This window comes from Corvus kubaryi, unplaced genomic scaffold (assembly GCF_017639235.1).
Source record: "Corvus kubaryi isolate FWS band 111438036 unplaced genomic scaffold, C.kubaryi_AGA036_p1.0 74, whole genome shotgun sequence".
Lineage (NCBI taxonomy): Eukaryota > Metazoa > Chordata > Aves > Passeriformes > Corvidae > Corvus > Corvus kubaryi.
In genome coordinates, this window is record NW_024582061.1 from 5085442 (window position 1) to 5106884 (window position 21443).

Below are 21443 nucleotides of genomic sequence, written 5' to 3' on the forward strand. Positions count from 1 at the left end.
TGGGCAGGGCCTGGGGCTGGAATCCATGATCCCTCTTCAGGACATTCCACAATTCCATGATTTGCATGGATGTGGGAGGCACAGCCTGACTGGCACCCCCAGCTGGGCCCAGCCCCATCCTCCCTCCCCAGCTCTGCTGATGCAAACCCATCCTTGGAGCTGCATTCCCACAAAACTCAGCCATTCCCTGCCAGCAAATCCATCAATTCCTGCTCTCCCACAGGAGGAATCCGGGGGCCAGACCCTCCCGGGTCCTGCTGAGGGGTTGTGGGGAGTTTCTGGAGTTTTCCTGGAGGGGTCCATCCTATCCCTCTGTTTACAGCCCTCAAGTGCCCTCCATCCCAACCCACTCAGCATGGAATTCTGGAGGCTGTGCTATCCCGAAAAACCCTTCCCAGTGGGATTGTTCGTTCCCTAATGTGCAGGGATGAAGGGGAGGGAAGGGAAAAGGGGAAAGGGGAAAGGGGGAAGGGGAAGGGGAAGGGGAAGGGGAAGGGGAAGGGGAAGGGGAAGGGGAAGGGGAAGGGGAAGGGGAAGGAAAGGAAAGGAAAGGAAAGGAAAGGAAAGGAAAGGGCAAAGGAGAAAGGGGAAAGGAGAAAGGGGAAAGGAGAAAGGGGAAAGGAGAAAGGAGAAGGGGGAAAGGAAAGGAGAAAGGAAAGGAGAAAGGAGACAGATCCTGCAATAAAAATAAAATAAATAGCAATCATAGGAATACCCAGTGCTAAACAGAAATCATCTATGTAACACACAGGATCAGTAAGTGTAATTCAATAGCAAGCTGATTTCAAGCTCATTTCAGAAACATACACAGATGTCTTTGAACCTTACCTTTCAGTCTATGGTTTTCTTCCTGCATAAGTGATTGGCTGACTACTGACATTCTTGGTGTTCGACAGAACAAGCTGTCTCCTTCCAGCTTGACTGATAACCAGACTGACACCCATTACTCCCCTCTTTCTGTTTCCATTTCCAATAGTCCCCCAACTCATAACTTTTTCTCTCTTTTAATATGCTGAAATGTATTGCTTTCCCAAACCACAGTATAAAATGCAGCAGGGAAATAATTATCTGCTTCTGTAGCATGCAAGTTTTAAAATTATATGCCCAGCATTACCAACACAGAGAGTTAAGACTCAAATCCCCACAGCAACAACATGCTAACCATCCTCTTCCCCCAGACTTATGGAGCTGCGGGATGTCTGCCAGGGAAAAACAGAGAAATGTAAAAAGGACTGCAAGAACATGAATACTAAAATAAATATCACAAACCTGGCTGTTGGAATCACAGACTGAGAAAAAGCTATTAAATCAGCTAAGCCATCTTCTTACTGAAGGCAGGAATGTTCTCTGTACATTATTTTCCTGCTGTTTTCTCCAGCGTGTGCTCAAATGGGCCCCAAATTCCACTGCGTACAGTGGACACTGCTCCAGCCTTCAGAAGGCTTCACATCAGGCCATGAACTGTGCGGGTTGAAACATCTCTCCTAAAGAATTACTGGACTAGGGAGGTAGGACTACCCAGACATATTTAAGTACTTTATGAGATCCTCAAATAAATCTTTGTATTAAGATTTTTCTTTAACTTTTTTCAGCCTGAAATTTCTGGTGTTGTATCTCACACCGTAGCATAAATATTTCCCCTTTTGCACAAACTTCCCAGCCTTTTTATGCATCCTATTTACCTTTTTGGGTTTTTTTTTCTCATTTCAAGCCAATGTTTTATTTTAATGTCACTTCCCCACTCACAGATTTTGCTTTATTCTAGGCTCACTCTCATGTCCACTGTCCCTCCCCATATCTCACTCCACTGTCCCCACTGCTCTCTCCATCATCCACCTTTTGTCTGAAGTCTAAAAACACCACTGACACTTCTTGAAAATACTTCCAGCAGCACACAATATGAATCCAAACTTGAAGCAACATGACTCAAGCAGATGTAACTGAAATAATAATTAGAAACCAAGATAAAATATTGATTATGAAAATGATATTAAAAAAAAAAAAGAAGTTACGAATTGGGAGAAAACTATAAAGGTGTTCTCTGCTGAGGAATGAACTTTGCTAAGTTGCAAACATCTGGAGGTCAAGAAGCACAATGTGACTGTGGCACATCCCAGCAAGACCTGAACAGGGACAGTTGCCAGATTTTTCACCACCAGTCAGACACAGAAAGAAGAGAACACTGGGACTCTCAGCAGTACCAAGGCCAGGGGCAAAGAGGCAGCTACAGAAAACGTTGCTCATTTTGCACAGACAGCCTGACAAGCTGGGGTTTGGAGAGGCAGTGAAAGAACAAAATGTAGTATCAAAAAAAGAAAAAAAAAAAGAAGCATTTCCATGAAGCTATAAAACATCAGAGCTGTATTTTTTTCAGGGAAAGCCAGTAAGACAAGAGCAGTAAAGTACCTTCAAGAGGAGCGTGAGACCACACGGTGACACACTTGCTTCTCGTGCAAAGCTCGGACACTGCTAACCAGGAACTCTTCCAAGAGCTTTAGCAAGGGCCCAGGTCTTCCCTATACTACAGTGCCCTTCACAGACCATCAGATTATCCCCTACAAGGGGAAGCAGACCCTTTATTTAAACCCCCGAACAATCATTACAGAGTACTCTGCATCAATGGTCCGAATTGTCACAGTAACATTTTTACAACCACCAGCTTCGCTATCACAAATTCCTGCTTTTGCTTTAACCTCCTGACAAATGCTTGTTATAAACTGACCACCAGTAAGGGAACATACTGAGACGAGAAAAGAAACCACTTACTCTGAGAAATAAGCTGAAAATACTAAGGCTTTTTACTAAAATACCCATTTCAGACAGTTCAGATAGAGGCCAATCAATGGAATCAATCTGCTATCTTCAGTTCTGCCACTGGAAAATGAATATTGAAATAATCCTAAAAAGGCATTATTCTGTGGGAAAGGATGAGCCAGGGAAATCACTCTGCAGATGAAAGCCCTTCCAGAGGGATATACTCTCCTCTTTCTCCTCTTCCTCCTCTGAAACAGAATGCAGGTCCTGGGAAACCAAAACCACTGAGCCTCCCCTTGGCAGCCTGGTGTGCTCACCTGAGAAATGAGGACTTTAAAGGGAAGGCAGTACAATCAAATGTCATGGAGTCACTTGTGGATTTTAATTTTGATCCTTCACACTTCTACCGATGGAATCATTAGGCTTCCTACACGAATATGATTTGTCGGAGACAGGAACATTTCCCATTGCATTTAAAAAATAACTAAAACTAAATATGCACTTCTAAGCCTTTTAAAAAAAACATCTGAGGTGGTTTTCTGTGCCAGCAAATCTAAACTCGATAACTGTTGTCAGTCAAATAATACTCAGTTCTCTGACCGTATCTTTTCCCTGGAAGTCATAGCTATTTCCACCCATATAAGCAAAACCAGGGGACATAATTCAGAATTACCTGTAAGCCTCAAAACCCTACTGGTTTTGTCCTCTTCCGTTTAGAACCTCATATTTCACATATCGATGAATACTTCAGTGCCTCATCATATATCTCATGTATTTGTTAACTGCAGATCTACAGGGCACCGAGCAATCTGGTTTCTAACATGCAAAAAAATCAGTGACTTCAATAAACCTCCTATTTCTCTATAATTCCAATCACCTTAACCTGCTTTAAAAAAAAAAACAAAAAAAAACAAAAAGCAACAAAATCCTCCAAGGTATTTCTCACCATTCTAAAATATATGTCATTGTTCTCCTTTGCAGGTTGTAACGACCTGTCACATACAGTATGAGAAAATTCTTGACTGAATTATTTTTTCCTTGAAATTAATTACTTCCTTTGCTCTCAAATATAAATATTGCACATTTCTCTCATTATTTTCTTTATAAAGAACACTAACATACTTGTGAGCTTTAACTGTCATGAAAGGATTATATGGACACAGCAAGTAGGAAATGAGATAAATTAATAAGGTTTTGGGACTGTGTGGTAATATCCACTTCCTTGAAGTTCCATCCAAAAATATACTGTACCTACTGTACACCAAAGTTCTGAGCAGGCACCCAGGAAACGGTGCAGACACTGAGTTCAGAAAACACAAAAATGGCACATTTACCTAAAAATCGAATTCTGTACTTACTTAAAGCAGTTACCACCTAGAAACCTTCTTTGTCAGTCTTATTTTGAATGATTGTATGATTTTAAATTACTTTTTCTCATTTTCCTACTTGGTTCCCAAAACTATGCAGCAACTGAATATTCTATTTATGAAGATTTAATTATATTTTGGCTCATTAGCAGTATCATTTTCGGAATCAATTTCTCATCCGTATGAATAAACTGTTCATTTATTCAATCTGAAAAATCAACACAACCTGATAATATTGCTTTGTTTTCACCTTAAACTTCTGCTTTACCATATAGCCAATATATTTGAAACACTGGAGTGCTCGAAGATTTACAAATAGACTAAATATTTGTCCAGGCTAAATGCATTATTGTAATCCTACATACGATAGTGCCTGAATGTATAAAATATTGTCATATTTCAATGAAATATTTAAATTGATACATTTTTCTTAAGTAAGGCCAAATCTTTTTCCTGAAAAAGATACTATTTTTGCTCAATACTACCTTTAGTTATCTAAAAACACCTGCAGAGGTAGCTAATCTATATAAGTAATTACCTCTAGGGAAGGAAATTTTAAATAAATATCTAAGAGCCACAGAAATCATTCCTCACTCTAAAAAATTTGCCTTAGTCTCTGGCAGGAATACATAATCTACTATGTTACTGTAAACCATGTGTATATATTCATACAGGAAAAATTAGAAGTCCCCAAATGATAATACTCATTTTAAAGGAAAATAGCCAAAAATATAGGTTATGTGGGGAAATTACAAAAAATGGATATTCCAACAGGAATAAATTAGGGTTGTAGAGACTTGATTCTACATTTCAGTCTGCAATTTGGGAATGTCATCTGGTTAAACTCCTGAATCTCTCAAAATATTATTGACTGAGAAGAAGACTATGTAAGTACTGAAACATATTTAAGACACAGTTTGGTTTAATTTTTAATTGAAGAAAGTTCTTTTTCTTTACTGTAGTGTGACAACTGGCCACATCCTCATTTCCTAGTCTAGTACAAGCCCTGCTGGCTGAAAGCCACTTGCCTGTGACACTCACTTTATCCAAACTGATTTCAGTGCAAATTGTGTAGAATAAATTCACAGGGTCTTCCCTCTTCATGCAGCAGCACTTCTCGGCTGTGGATTCATTTCTACTGCCAGTATTCGCATCTGATTTCTGAAAGAAATCTGATGTTAACAACCCTTGAGAGGACAACAGCACAGAAGAGAAGTGGTCTATGTATCCCCGTAGCTCAAGATGAATGAAATGCCAAAGTACCAGCACATATGTCAAAGGTGGGATGTAGAACACAGCTCACATGTTAATATATTTATAGTGATACTACTTCCGAGATCAGTGTATCTTTTTTTACTAAGGCCGGAAGATAAATTATAAAATCAATCAAGCAAATCCTTAACAGCTACAATTTTGTCCTAGACACAAAACTTTGAAAATTAAGTACACTGTCATATTACTTTTGCTGTTTCCACTTTTCCCTCATTTAGCTGCATCTATCCCATTGAAACCCTTCATGTCCTCTGATTCATGTCCACAGAGGGACTCACTGGGTTTGTTACCTTTATTTTTCCAGGTATTGCCTCCAGGACTGATGTAAGGAAAAAACAGTCAACAGTCACTCCTCCTACCCTGAAGTCATGTCCACAAAGGGCCCCCCTACGAGATAAAGAAAGGCTGCCCCTGAACTGTGGCTCCGAGATCTGTGCACTGTCCATCAGCTGATTCACCGGCTGCTTGAAAAACTCCCTTGAAAAATTTTATTTGCACTAGTGAAAAGATTTTCATGTGACATAAAAAAATGCTAAAATAAAACTACACAGTTTAGGGATGGAAAGTAAACGGCGATCAAAACGTAAAAATATTTGGGAGGAAAATAACCAAGTCCTGAAATGAACTCATCATACATTTTTTTTATTTTCTTTTCCCTTCTGTTTTATTTGATCAACGTGGTGAAATCTGAACACTTTTTTGATGTTGACAAATTGTTGACATTGACATTTTATTGTCATTCTTGTTGAAGGTACAAGATGGTTAACCTCTGTCGGTAACTAATCTTTAATCTACCCCATCCCCACTACATCAGGCAAAGTGTCTTGAACTTTTACCAAAATCTACTCATATTAGGGACAAAGTGTTGAGGGACAAAACTCAGAACAGCAATACAGTATAGAAAACTTCCAAGTAGAAATGTTTTGCTTTTCTACCAAAGAACCAGAAGAAAGGCTGTCCCACAAAGCCAAAATAATCCTTTCATTGCTATATATTATGAGTGTCCACAGACCAGGTGAAATCCAGCAACAAATGATGCTGAACACTGTACATCCCTACAGTAAAACAGCCTCTGCCCCAGATTACATTCTGCAGAAACTCAACAAAGGATATGGGAGGAAAACAATGTAGCACAGGAATGATCGGTGCAATGGCAGCACACTGTGTTCCTTCCATTTTCTTTTACGGAGAAGGAAAAAATAATGCAAGATTAGCATCACAAAAGACAAAAGTGGAAAGAAGATGGGATATGATAAGAGTCAGTGAGAGGAGGGAAAAGGTGATAAGGAATAAAGTGGCGTGCAGGGTGCTGGAGTTACACAGCACGTTAAGTGAAATGATGCGATTCCGAGAGCAGGCAAAAAAGGAGGCTTGTGCAAAACAGCCAATTAGGAAAGCATGTAAAAAACAATCAAAAATATCAGTCACCATCAGCCTTCTTCATATGCTACTTGTGCAGCTGCTCTGATGGCTTCAATCTTTGGTTCAATGACAAGACCCTCGATGTCATAAGGGAAGCTGGGCTGACTGCATGGCAGAGGAATTCAATTTAAAAGGTGAAGAGGACACGCCACATAAAAAGTGAGCTTGTAAAGAAAAGTGATATACACTAAATACAACAATCTTGGTTTTAGCAGAAATGTACAAATTAGACATGTAACAAGTGAGGGCTAATACTTGCAGTTGAAATGTGTATCTGCATTACACCTCTCAGTCTGAGTAAAGATGAATCCCTACTACACTAATATTAGTCTGACACAGCATATAGCATATTTAAATGATATTGTGAACTCAATCTTTACTCCCACAGTAAATCATAGCATTTTAAATAGTGACTGAATGGAAGATGCTAAGATGCTAAGCATTTTGTGTTTAGCCTACTGTAATGACTCCCAAATCAGTTATGACTGCAAGTTACCACATGTATACCATGATGGCTAATTGTTAATCCTAATACAATTTCCACTGCCTTGTCAAATCACGGCAAAACTGTCACACTTGTTGACAGTTTCAACAACGAGGTCAAGCAGTGAGCAGTCTCCAGGAATGAACTGCTTTACCTCCAGAGGTGTTACTGCAGAAGCAGGGGACCAGCCAGTACTGTAACAGCTCTGCCACTTTTTGCAATAGATCTTATCAGGGACTGTCACTCTGCAACCTTGCCCGAGCATCACATTCTCATGCTATTTTATTTGTAATAACACTGACTGAAAAGATGATTTTCTAAGAGGAAGTTAAAGGATAACTATCCAAAGACCTTAAAGAACTCTCTTACATTACCAACTTTGCTTATATTTTGAAACATAACCTAGAATATCCAGGATTTAAAATGAAGCATTTCTTTTAAGTTAGAAATAACAATTAGAGACCACTTTGCTTCCAGTGCTACACTGAGTCTTATTTTGAAAGTTCATACTGTACATTGCAGTATTCTAATATTCCTTCATGTAACTGAACATGTGGAAAGGCTCTTCCTTCAGTTTACCTTGCACATCCCCTCTGAATTCTTCAAAACAAGATTCAGCAAGAATCAAATGGACTGCACTGAATTATTTTTATTATGTTTATTAACCAGCTGAGATGAAAACGGTTCTCATGGATGAAAAACATTAAAATTCTCAATTATGAATGCACTTTCTAATTACTATTTGATATTGTTTCCATATGTCTGAAAAAAAGAAACTGACTGGGTAATTGACTAAGCAGTTACCTGGTTTCAGGGGATTTGAGTCTCCTTCCTTGTAATTTAGTGGCAGAACTCTAGCTGACTTAAAAACCAATGATCTCTTTATACACTTTCACACATTCTACTAAATAGAAAAGTCCACTTCTGTGTAACTCTTCAGGTCAGGAGGACTGCACCTGAGGCAGCAGATCTGAACATGTTTTGTTCCGAGAAGGACATTAGTCTAGAGGTTTTTTTCTGATTTCATATAGTACATTCAATTGAACAAATAGGATTACAAACAACACTCTATTCTATGAACCATTAACTGAAGAAGCAGAAATGTCAATGTCAGAATCATCTATGAACGTATGCCAAATCAGAACTCCAGTCTGCTTTACGTTCCTGCTGACAGTTCCCATAATGAGCATGCAGTATTAAATAAAAACCATGACCTGTTTAAACAAAGATCAGAGCACCAGCTTTATCTTTGCATTCTCTAATGTTTGTTGTTTGGCATCACAAACTAACACCAAAGCAAGTCTCTTACTAATAGCTGCCTGGAAGGTTTTCATACGGGGTGTGAGGGGACGGCTCTTGTCCACCAAGAACACTCATGTATCTTTAAAATGGGCATTTTACTTCACTCGAACATATACAGGTATTCTCTGCAGTTACTCTTCTTTGAATTACACCACAGGAGAGCAGGAAGAGAAGAACGGAGATAGAGGGGATAATGTACAAGCAAGAAATGTTAAAGATTGTTGTGTCTCGGATAGCTTGACACAATGAAACAAACCGCAAGAGCCAAGCTAACTGTTTAAACATACCATTGAAATTTCATGGGTAGTAACTAATATTAATCAGTTCACATATGTACCATACATGGGATAACTATTACATTTAACAGTTTCAAAGAAATCCACATACAAATAGAAATCAGTCTCCCCCCCCCCCCCCCCCATTTTTGTAGTACACTACCAGATAATTTACAGTGTCTGGCATCACAAAACTGTTTATTACGAATAGGTGCAACACAGATTGCCATTTTACAATGACTCCCTAACTGGTCTTCTCAAAAGATGCGTGATTTTTTGGAAGTCAAATTTCAGATATACACTTTTAAAATGCAGCCCTGCGTTTTAAATATCTACCTTAAAAAAACTGAGACTTCACTTCATCACGAGCCAATCACAAAGTTTAATAATCATGCTTAGTTATCAGCTTATCCAAAATATCCAAAGCTCCTTTACACTACTCTAAATAAACCAAAAAAATTCATTTAACTGAAGTTGAAATGGCTATCAATACCATACATTATCTGCAGATCTCTTAATGATAATATTGTCAAGGTACAGACTGCGCAAGCAGGAATCTTCAACTACTGATTGATCTTCCGCCAAAGAGAATAGAACGTTTAAAATCGGCCCAGTCTCTTCACGTTTCCCATCCGTACCCTCTGTGTTACCCACGGACAAGTATACCCATTTATTATTTATTGTTATTTAGTATTCCACACTACCCATCTGAAATTTCGAGATTTAAAACGTTGGTCCTAAGAAAGCAATGAAAAGAACTGAAATCTCTACCTAAACGTCTCCAATCTTTTTTTTTTTTTGTCTGCTCTACTGCTTTGAGCGTGCTGGATACCAAATAACAGCGCAATAAATTACATGCAAATCGGCATGAATCCTACCAAACTTATCGAGCGGTTTCCTCCCGGAACAAAACTTTGGAGGTCACTCAATCCTCTCCTACGACAAAGGGAAGTTCTTCCTCTTCCATCACCCCTTCCCCCGGCTATGCGAGGGGAAACTATCGGGGAAGGCGCGCACGGCTTTTCCACGGGGGCTTCCTTCGCGGTGTTGGCTGGTGACACTGAGCACGGCGGGGGGGGACGCAAGGGACAAGCGGCCGGGGCGCCCGGGGGTCCCAGCCCGGCCTCCGCGGCAACTCTGCGAACAAAGTAACTTCGCGGCTGGGCGGCGGCGGGGCACGGCGGGGCAGCGGCCGCCCTGCCCTCGCCAGCAAGAGCTCACACGGCCAGGGAGAGCAGCCCCCGAGGGGCAGGCAGGGTCCCCGGAGCGCGGTGCCAGCCCTTACCTTGCTCCGCACCCCGCTCCGCACGCCCGGCGGCAGCAGCGCCGCGGGGCCGGGGCACGGGATGCTGCGAGGCTCCCAGCGCCTCTCCCTCCGCCTCTCTCACGATCCTCAGAAAAGCCCTTCCCCCCCCCCTCGGCCCCCCCGCCCGCCTCACTCTCTCTAGCTTTGGGGCATTGATATTATATATATATTTATATTTTCATTTTTTTTCAGAAGCCAAGGGGAAGCTTGGTTGGGAGAAGCAAAGCCCTGACGCGCTTGGGGGTGGGTAGGTGGGGGGTGCGCCTGGGGGGGTTTCAGACCCTCGCACGGCAACACAGGCGGACCCATCCCCCCCGTCTCCTCGGTCCCCAGCCGGGGGAGGCGGTCGAACCTCACCGCCTTCCACCGATCCCGCACCGGGAACGGGCCCTGCGCGCGATCCTCCCGCCCGGGGCAGCCTCCCGGAACCCAGCCCCGACCCCATCCTTTCGGGGGCAGCGGGGCGGGGGCTCCCCCCCAAATACATACCCTGCCCGCCGGGGCTGCTTTGAGGACGCAGGATTTTGTGCGAGCGATCGTCTCCTTCTCCGGGAGCTCAGCCTCCCCTCCCCCCCGCCTCCCCTCCCCCGCCTCCCCCACCTCCTTTGGGGGGCCAGGAATCCCCCACTGCCGGCCCTGCCTCCTCCCCGCCCGGCCGGAGCGGTGATGCGCCGGGGCCGCGGCGCTGCATGGCCCCGGTGCTCCGTGCCCGCGGCCGGGCTGCGCTGCGGCGGAGCGCGGGCTGTCCCCTCCCGCCGCGGGCGCGGGTCAGCGGGGGCGGCGCGGGGCCGCCTCCGGCGGGAGGGGAGGCTGCGTCCTCCGGCCCCGCCGAGGGGCTGCGTGGCCCGGGGCACAGCTGAGGCAGCATCCTTGGGTAGCCTGTGTGTGCAGTCGGGAGGCAGGAACTCCGCGCCGGCTTTTCGCGGGGGGGTCCCGGTCGTCCCCATCCTTCCCGCAGCGGTCAGGGGGAAGTTTCGCTGCGGGACTCCGGGGGGTTTCTCCGGCCATCTCCCCAGGGCTAAGGGAGCAGCCGCCCGTCCCTTCGGCAGCGCAGGTGGTGGTGGGCGAGAAGGGCACGGGGGCGTCGTGGGGGACTCCGGAGGTCCGGTCCTGGCGGGGCACAAGGGGACACGGAGGTGGCCAAGGGAAGGTCCCTTCCCTGACAGCGCCTGGTGTATTTCTCAGAGGCACCGAGCACGCACAGCTTCCCTCTGCTTCAAAATCAGGCCATCGTCGAATCATAAATATATAATATTACACTCCTATGATATTATGAGTAGAGAGCAGGAGAGTTAAATGCATGCATTGAGGAGAGGCAAATTACATGTAAAGGGCTTTACTGCACAACTGCAGAGCGATTCTCAAATGAAAAATATTCAAATCCTTACAAGAATAAATTTAGTTCCTGTTCGCATGTTCCTGTATCGCCTGCTAGGCAAGAAAGCGTGCTGGATATCCAGCAACAGTTAGTGGAATTACATCTGGGTTTAGTACACATGGTGACTTACTGCTGGTCAAACAGCCGTCTGAAAATCCCGAGCTGGAAAATACCCGTTCTGGACAAGAAAATTGTACCTTGCACATTTCTTCTATGTCAGGATGAAACAGACAGACCTGGGAAATGCTCTGGAGGAGATAAAGGAAACCATCTACCCCCCACACACGGTTCTGTATGACTGAGCAGAAGCCAAACTCGCACATGGGCTCTGCCCGGGGCGGGGGGACCCCTCGGCTGCCCCCCGAGAAGTTCCCGTGTTCTGGGCATAGGCTCAGAACCCCAAAACTGGACCTGAAAGCCTTCCCCCACAGCTTCCATTGCTGGCAAAACATACGTATTTATCTTGAAAGTTTGCATTTTGACATGTCAGCGGTTTTGCAACAATATAAATGTGCTTGAAAAATTTTTGATCGGCCTAATGGTTAGGACCTATTAGAAGCTGAAGAACATATTCACAATCAATTCACTTATTCAGATGCATGAATACAAGCTTAGAAAAGTAATTACAGGCACCTTTTTTTGGAAATCTTGAGGCTGTGTGGTTTCCCCATGGGAAATATGAGTAATAAATTCCTACAGAAAAAAAAAAAAAAGAAGCAAATGTGCTAAGCATTGTTCTTATTTATTTTTGTCTTTAATATTAAAAATTGTTGATTAAATGTTCCAGGTGTGGCAAGGATGGCTGGATGCAAATCCTTAAGTTTAACTATTCTTTAAAAGAACAAGCAGAAAGATTTGATTTTGGTACCTTAGATCTTCTTTTCACTTTTTAAATTTTAGTTGTCTTTTGTAAGAGAAATGGATTTTTCTTTTTTGGTGAGCATGTAAACATAAGTCACATAAATCAGTATTAGCAGATCTGGCTATTTTGATTTTTCAGCTGAAGGTTAGCATTGTATCTATAGAGTTAACATCATATCTATACACATTAAATACATCTGGCTTTGGTTTAAAATATTTTATTCAAAAAAATTAATTTCTCACCCTCTATTGTTACAAAAGGGTGAATAGTACTTGACATTTTTAGTTGTTTATGATTTGCATCAGGTTCTTGTTGTATGAAAACTGACATTCAATTAAAATTCACTTGAGGTCATTTAAAATTGTTCATTAAAACTATCTTAAATATGCTTGATGTGTTTCAAAAGTATCTTTGCATTTTAAAATATTTTATGAAATGACTGAAATAATGTGATGGGAATTAAATTGGAAGCTTCTGGTAGCCATGGCTTTGACAATCTTAGAGAAAGTAGATCTTACCCTCTCACACTTGAGTTTAGCTGTAGATTGACAGAGGAAAATAGTCAATCTTACTTTTTCTTCTCTAATGTTGATTTTTCAGCTTTAATAGTTCCTAACTGAACTGCTCAAATGGATTGAAACAAAGAAGATATTCACCATGCCTGCAGAAGAAACGGCAGCTCTCAAAAATTGCTTTCCTGCATCAGTTGCATCCTGTTCCATCTGCTTAGCCAGGACCTTCAGTCAGGCCGGTGGCGTCACCTTCCAAAGCTCAGAAGCAGCAAACATCTCTTTGATTGATTGTCTTGACTCCTGCCAGTGCACCACAGCAAGGGGAAAGCTCAAGTTAGCTGCAGTATCAAGTGTCAATTTAAGAGGTGCAGACAAAATTTCAACAAAATGTTACTTGATTTTTTTTAAATAATTAGTCTTTGGGGAAGATATTATTGAAAAATGTTGTCCAGCAAGGACAGTATTTGTAGGGATTCTGATCAAATTAATAGCATAATGAAACAAGGGACCCCTAAATAGTTACCCTTGATGGTACAAAGAGATTGTTACTTTGAGGTGGAAGGGCTTATATATCTCATTTTTGAATGATTAGTTTTGAAGACAGAAAATGCTCTATTTGAGCACTTAGGTAGCAACAGACAAAAATTTATTTCAGCTGATAGGAGAGAGAATGATCCCCTTATCTAAAGTGAAAGGCAGTTGGGCAAATGAAGTTCAGACAATCAGTGGGGAAGGGAGAAATGGATAATAAATATAATCCTGTATAACAGTGCATCATTTCAGATGAATTTTTGTACTTGATTTGGCTTCTTGGTGGTTGGCAATTATTTATGCGTAGTTTAAATTAAACCTGTGCTTCAAAACCATCCGTTAAACGAACAAATCCAGCCTACTTTAGGATTTTTTTGTGTTTCTTGGGCCGTTTGATTTTTACAGACAAGAGTTAGTGCAGAATTCTGTCAGCACAGTGTCACAGCTGAAGAGGAGCAGTAGACCACTGCTGAGTGACAGCCTATAGCTCTGAAATGTGCCATCCATCCTCTCTTAGGTTCTCCATTCCCCATCCCCTGTGCTTCTGTGACATGTCAGACTTCCTGCACATGCCCTGCCGAGCTCGTCTGTGCCTGTGCACTCCAGTCTGCACTTCGCAAGCCGGTCTGACTCACGCTCCAACAGTGCTTTCCTGAGGGATCAGATGGAATGCACGTGTGCAAGGAACAGCTGATCTACACAATCTGGGTGGTCTTTGCCAGGACATGAGGATATGTGGTGTACCTGAGCTCTGAGGCACGTCTTTATGTCCATGAAACCTGGACAAATACAGAGAAATATGAGGTTGTGCCTGGGCATGGTTATCACATGGAGAGAATGATATTTTGTCCAGGATGGAAAGACCTGTTCCTCAGGCAGTGGAACTTCACACTGCTAACATATACACACACACAAAAAAAATTAAAAGTTTACAGGTTTCTTTGCTAAATTTTACATCTTTACCACAGAAAATTTGAAAATAGGTCTGATGAGTGACTAATATCCCATCGTCATTTCTTTAGTGGGAAGGAGGTCTCTAACCTGTGTGATATTTTTAATGTAATAAATACACAGCTAGTTCTTAACACTAAACTTACCAATCAAATCAGCCTCGTGTAGTTTTCCAGTAAACCTTAGTGATCCCCTTTCAGCTGTGGTTAGGTGTTCCCTGCAACTCCTCATAAAATACGGAGCCGTGGTACTCTGCCTGTGGGGAAAAAGCCTGGAGCCACATAGTGATGTATCTGTTCAGCAGTGTGAAAGAGAAATTCCCTATTCACAGCCCCGCACAGTCAACATTGCCTGCTGGTAAACTTTAAATTGCCTGGGTTGCTTAATGTCATGATTAAAAGCCATTTGTTTCTTTCTTGTCTTATGCTGTGTTTGGCAAAATAGAAGGGACAAAAGTCTCACAATTGCTTGCATGCCCAGCAAACAATTGTACATTGTCCAAGTGTATGGGTTTTTCTCGTTCTTAAAAATATGGTCTAATAATACTATAGATACCTTAGGACCTTTTCATTTGCCCACTGTGAACAAAATGAAAAGCTGAAGTCTTGAATACCAAAACACAATTCTGTGACTTGTGAAACTGAGTAGGTATATCCAGCAGCTACAGAAAAACGACAGGACAAAACCTCAAAAAAGCCATCGTTGCTTCTTCCCAAAGCTGCCAAAAAATAGCTTCAGAATGATATTCAGCTTTTAATTAAGACAAATGAGAAATGTCACAAATTATGCGTTTTACAGATCACAGCAAATCCAGGTAGAATGTAGAATTTCTCCTTAAACACTGATGTAATTCTAAGTTTCATTTAACATGAATTTTTCTTGAAGTCTACTATGTGTCAGAGGCTGAGATACTACAAATAACTCTAGAACCTGAATAGCAGTTGCTTATTTTCCTAAGAGCAAGATGAAATATCTGCCCCCTCCTGTATTAAAAATAGAAAATTAAGTAGCGAGAATAAAAAAGAAAACAAAGTATTTGTATTTTGAAATCTGTAAAATTATATATTTGGAACAGCTCTAAGACATGAGCTGCCTTTCAGTGTTATAAATTAATAAATATTACTGAGAGGCCATTTATAGCAATAAAAGGCTTTTTGTTTAGTTGGTTGGTTTTTATCAGTGATATGTATTCTTCAGCTCAGGGGAAAAAGTCCATTTCAACAATTAAGTGGACATATTTGTGCTCCTATTTTAGGAACATATTCCTTTTATAGGCATTAAACACAGTTTACTACTGGAAAACTTTCATTTATTATATCTGTTTCATGTAGCGTCTTTCATGTAAACATTATGGAAAGGATTTAGTGTTGGATTTAGAAGTTGGGGTTTGGGGTTTTTGCCCTTTGTTCTCATTTTGTATTTTATTTCTTTGGAGAACTCTTTTTTTTTCCCCCTTTCAGGAAATTTCACATAATCTTTTCCATTCGTCATCAGCCAGGTTGCTGATTACCAGAGTAACTGCCAAGCTTTCAACTCCTTGTCATCAATGGGCTGTGAATGACAGACAGCATTAATGTTGGCAAGCTCCCACTCTCCTTTTTGCCTTTCCCAAATGTAATTAAACTGCACTAATACAGCAAAAGAAAAGCTGCAGCTTTATTTTACTCACCCTAATAACATAACAATTAAATCAGAGAAGCACACAATTCAGTCAAATAAACCCATCATGACAAGGAAATTCAGAGGTAAAGGAAGTGTATATCTACCATTTAGAGAGAAACATGAGTAGAGTCTTCCTTTCCTTTCCTGGCACTCCAGCAACTGCACTTCATTGACCTTCGGTGAGACGATGAGTCCAGCGTCTGAGGAACCACTCTCTTACAGCCTGGTGAAAGGCCTCCAGTGTTTCCTATTCTGTTGCACCTTTGGTTTAAGCATAAAGGGAATAATTAGCTTCTCCTACAAATGATCTGCTCTCTCCCTGGTAGGTGATGGCTGGATAAAGAACAGAAAGGATGAGGGTCACAAGGTACCTGTGACCTGCACGCCTTGTCCACCAGAAGGACATGGCATTCTCCTGAGCCTTGAGGAAGTCTTGAGCCTTTGTTTTAAAGATGTAGTGGCTAGACAACAGCCAGGAGTCAGGAAGAGGGAAAAACCAGAGTCCTCACCTCACTTGCAGAGCACTGTGCAAATCTATAGAATGCACAGATACCACTGAAACAGATAAATTATCAGGAGATTTATATATATATATATGTTTCCCTGGACCAAGGCCAGTGAAGGAGTTACTGGCTCATAGAAAAGCAATGGAATTTCCCCATAAACCTCTCATTTCTCACAGCAGTGTTCTAGGATGGGAAGCAAGCACTCCTAAGGAGGCTGAGAACTGCCTGCCATGAGCTCTGTTAGCACAGCTCTGAGGCTGGCAGGAGAGCCTGTCTCATCCTTCAAGCCATCCTTAAAAGTAACACAGTTGGCTTACAAGACAAAGCAAATTTACAGCAATGCAAAGGAATAGTTTGACTAAATGCTGACAGAAGAAAATAAAGACTGTTACACAACTAGCCAGAAACAAGGGGCACCATACTCAAAAGGGAAAAGCCAGGACCCTCTTCAGCCTATATTTGGCCAAAGTAGACACAGCTTCCAACATGACAATCCTTAGGCCAGCCTGACTAAACAGAGTAAGTGAGTCTGTCTGCTTGTGCAATTTGGGTGACTAATGGTGACTGTTAGCTGACAGGTGGTACCTTATAAATCTAGCCTGTGCCAAAGTCTCTGAGGAACTGTTCAGTACATACTGTAAGTAAATATGTAAGTTCTGTAAAGTAATTTGCAACTCTGAACAAATTGTCCTACAATGCCAAAAGCAGTTCAGTATGATGATAATTTTCCAGAGGAGGAAAACTTTGGCTGAAATGATCTTTTAGACAAAGTTTAAAGCAGGATGTTATGCATTACATTTTTGTAGATCTGGAGCTGGGGTGATTTTTTACATGTTTGCTAATGTGGCTAAAGTGTAGTGAACAGCAAAAAGGAAAAAAAAAGGAGCCATGTAAAACATAAAAATGCAAGCCCACTGGAGAAAAAGCATAGTTGTATAAGGGGAAACACTAGAGAGATGGAATTGGAGGTTTCTGTTAGACTTGTTCTGATATAGTACTGTTGCTTTAAACAGGCAGTTGCAAAATGGCCCAAAAGACCTTTTGGTTGAGTGTCATGATTTTCTTCTTGATTCAGAAAAGATCAAGGCTGCAGTGTTCCAAGCCAGCTCCAGGCCCTCAGAGGGAGAAACAGCACATCAAACACCTACCTCATCTGTTTTTACCATCAAGCAAAGAATGAAGAGACCACAAAGGACATGGAAAAAACATATCAGAAGGGCACAACTGAGCCTTCAGCTGTTCTTGTGTGTCAACCATAATTCTTGTTAGAAAAAAAACCATGGCAGATTTGGTTCCTGCGTAGAAACTACCTTGAATGCTTTAAAAGTCTTGCTCTGAGTTTCCATGAATAGATGATTCCCAAGGCTCTGTAAAAATTTAATCTGATTTTCAGACTGAATATTAAGTGAAGATTGGCAATAGAAATTGGCCCTAAAAATGAGAGAAAATGCTTGGGAATTTTGCAGCATTTCCATGTAGTGGCCTTTGATTGTCATAGTGGGCAGCTACATTTGAGGCACTGCTAAAGGAGGCTTTGATCCAGGATTACTCCTGGCTTACTCACTGCACCTAAATAACACCCTGGGCACATGTTAGTATCTTTGAACAAAATTAGATATATTCACAAATAGGTTGGGATCAGCCCAAAGCTGCTGTCCTGAAACTGCACCCAGAGCAATGGGGATTGTGTTAAAAGAATGAATTTAGGTCTGGCACATATAAGAGTGGGGAGGGAAATTCTACTCCTAAGATCTTTGGACACCAGAGAGCTCCCCAGAGACTTCCAGATGTGCAGTTTTGAGGGACTTTAATCCTACCAGAAAAGGTTTATTCCCGTATTTTGCAATATTACATAACATTTGCAAAAAAGGGGAAGCAAAATGCTGTTATTTCAATGGTCATTGTGTGATTTACTATTCAGAGATGAAATGGTTCTTTTGACTTTTTCTCTGTTAACTGACCAGGGCTACAAACCTCATTTTCAATTAGACATTGATGCTACTGTTTATGGACTGGATATTGATATAGGAATTAAAATTACTTAAGAGGATGACAGTTTATTAAGAGTCAAAGGCTAAACTCTCACTAGTAAAATTACCTTGTGTTCTGCAACTGGTTAAAACTGTAGAGTATATGCACAGCTACTTGTAGGAAAGAGGCTTCTGATGGGAATGGACCAGCAGTGGCTCTTCAGGTTCCAAACCAGAGGGGCAACTAAGCTCTGCCACAGACTGGAATAACTGGTGCTATGGATTTGTAGTAACCCAAACGCATGGATTCGGGCTTAACGTTGACTGCTATTGATGTCTTGTCCAAGTAACTTCATTGTGGGATTGATTGCAAATGCCAGTCTGAACAAGCAAGGAGCAAAAAACTGATTGTTCGGGGGAATGAGCACGTTTGGGGAGAGGTGATTTTTTTCCTCCTCTCCTGTATTTTTTCAGAAGTGCAAATCTAGTGGAACAGTTGCTCCAGGGATTCCCAAGAAACTGAATTATTCCCACAGAGAGAATCTGCTACCAGAGTACTGTGCTATTTGCAACAGCCTTCCTGGAATATAATCTGTCCCAGTGTGAGTGAAAACTCCTGAGGTTTTTTCACCTGAGTGAAAACTCCATTCACAGTGGAACAGCTTGGAGTTTACCATCAAGTTCTGTATAAAAGATGGGAAGAAAGCAGTAGATTGTAAGCTTTATTAGCTGGCTCTAGATCTACTGTAAAAGAAGGATGTAGTGTAATGTCATCATTTAAAAACTGCTGGCTATTTGAGCTGTTGTAAAGTGCTATGATTTCCTTTGTATGAGCTACAAATGGATGCAGAAGTTGCTAGGAACTGTTGAGACATAGGAAAAGCCTCTCTTGAGCAGGATTTTGCTAAGCAGATCTTTCTGATATTTTTAATAAGGACTAGCATTTATTATTTGCTTGGGAATTTTGCAGTTCCCAAAATTACATAAAGATCACCTGGGAAGGCATTATCAGGGCCCTGATTACACTGTCTTAATGTCCCTGACCAGCCCCACATGAGCTCTCTACCCACATTCCTTGAGAGCCCAGGAGCTCCATTTAAGCTCAGGCCCAGCCTTTCCTTTTCTTTCTGAGCTTTGGTGGAGAGGCTGGGGGTCAGAGCTATGCTGTACAGCCAGATTTGAACCCATGTTCTGATTTCCCAGCTTGACCTGAACCTGCCTCATCATCACAGTCTTGCCTTAAGATCTGAGTTCTTTGTTGGACCTGGCTACCATCTCTGGATTTGTACCTCCAGATATCCTGGAGTACTGTGGGCTGGAGCCTGGCCAGTGAGGCACCTGCCTTGGTGGCCCCAGCATTCCCCTTGGCTCACCTTCCTCTAGGGAATAGCCCTGCCCAGGTTGCTTCCTCAGAGGTACAAAGTGGAGCACACTGTAGCAAAGAGGATTACCTAGATTTGAAACTTTGGGGTGGGTAATTCCCAGGTCAGGGAAGAAGTTTTGAATCAAAATGTTTGTGTAGATTGTGAGACTATAGAAAATCTATTAAATACCTACCATCTTGGTGCAACAATTTCTGATAAGATAGTGGAGGAATTCAGAGTGGATGCTGGAAGTTCTGCTGGCTTTCTTATCAACAAGAGGCAGAAATTAGCATTTTGTTTTCCTTTTGAACATGTGGGAGTTTAGGCTAGTGCTTCTCACTCTTGCTTGGAGGCTGAAGACTTTGGGAAATCTTCTACATGGAGTTCTTGTGGAGCAACAATTATTTAGGTCATTCCAAAGGGAGAAAATCCAAAGTGTCCTATGCTTGCCTATTTAAAGACAACCTGTGATAAGCAGGACTATCTACTAGTGATGTTCCTAGTGTGTGAGCCAGGAGTACTTCCCTGCCCTTGGGTGTGGGTGCTGTGCCGAGACAACACCCAGAGCACATGAGCCCTTCATTTTCATGGAGAGATTCAAAGGAAGCTTGGAGTTTCTCAGCTGGGGAGATCAGGACTGCAGGGGTGTGCCAGAGATTACTCTTTTTCAGTAGCAAGTGTCATTCCTCCGACAAAGGGGATTTGTTAAAAGCATCTTAAGCCATGTTTGATTTCACTCGATCTAAGATAGTTCCTAAGTTTCTGGCAAACTTTGGAGATGATTATGTCCTCCCCACAGAACACATCACAGATGGAACTACTTGGAACTGGAAGTTTGAGTCCCTATCACTGCTTTGTGAAGTCAATGCTCATTTTATCTGTGATAATCACTGAGCAGCTGAATGGTTTGGGGAACTTCCAGTTCAGAAGAATTCCTGAAAATATCTCACTTAGATTTGATTTGGACTGGAATCAAGTCTGAAAAGCCCCCTCAAATTTCCATTGAACTGTGAATCTTGCTTTTGAGCCAAATCTGATTGGAAAACTTAAACTGGCTAAACGTTGGATAGGGCCCTACATAGATCTGATGCAAATGCAAGCAGTGTCATTGAAGATAATTTGGGGTTCAGCCCTGGAAATAAATTGTCATGTCCAACTGAGAGCATTTCCAGGGATAAGATGGTTTCCCTCTCCCTTTCTCCTCCTCATATTTGAGAGAATATTTGTCAACTTCAAAATAGCAAAGGCCATTTCAATAGGAAGCCCTCGCCCTGGGGGCCCCCCCCCCCCCCCCCAGGCCACAATGTGTGGGGTGCCTCAGCCAGAAATTTCTACTCATACACCTGCCACTGCTCAGGAGTCTCTTGTGTCTCTGCAAGCAGCCTGAAAGAAATCTGAGCAGTGAGTGGGAAACTCCAAAGACAGGGGCACTGAGCTACAATTTGGAGTAGCATATGAAAACACCCTAATAGATAGGATACAGCTGCTAAAAATTATGTAATTTGTATTGAGTCCTCTAGAAAGA

At 42.0% G+C, this 21443-nt stretch overlaps 1 protein-coding gene and 1 long non-coding RNA gene across 6 annotated transcripts in view; one reads left to right on the forward strand and one right to left on the reverse strand.

Moving 5' to 3' along the window:
- MPPED1 (metallophosphoesterase domain containing 1) overlaps window positions 1-10752 on the reverse strand; it is a 63846-nt gene extending 53094 nt beyond the window's left edge. The window contains exon 1 of one of the 5 annotated variants that reach the window (XM_042050863.1): window positions 10672-10752. Coding sequence is in view for 1 of the 5 variants with exons in the window: in XM_042050862.1 (XP_041906796.1) it covers window positions 5163-5225 (63 nt within the window). In the remaining 4 variants the exon portion in view is untranslated. Of the gene's footprint in view, window positions 1-828; window positions 1522-5162; window positions 5442-9754; window positions 10087-10161; window positions 10273-10671 lie in introns of those variants that run through there. The other 4 variants (XM_042050864.1, XM_042050867.1, XM_042050862.1 and 1 more) reach the window with 4 other exon arrangements.
- A 190-nt stretch (window positions 10753-10942) lies between these two features.
- On the forward strand, window positions 10943-14908 carry LOC121675408. Its single transcript, XR_006020070.1, has 2 exons — window positions 10943-13299; window positions 13983-14908. It is a non-coding gene; the product is annotated as an uncharacterized LOC121675408 (long non-coding RNA).
- Window positions 14909-21443: the final 6535 nt, after the last annotated feature.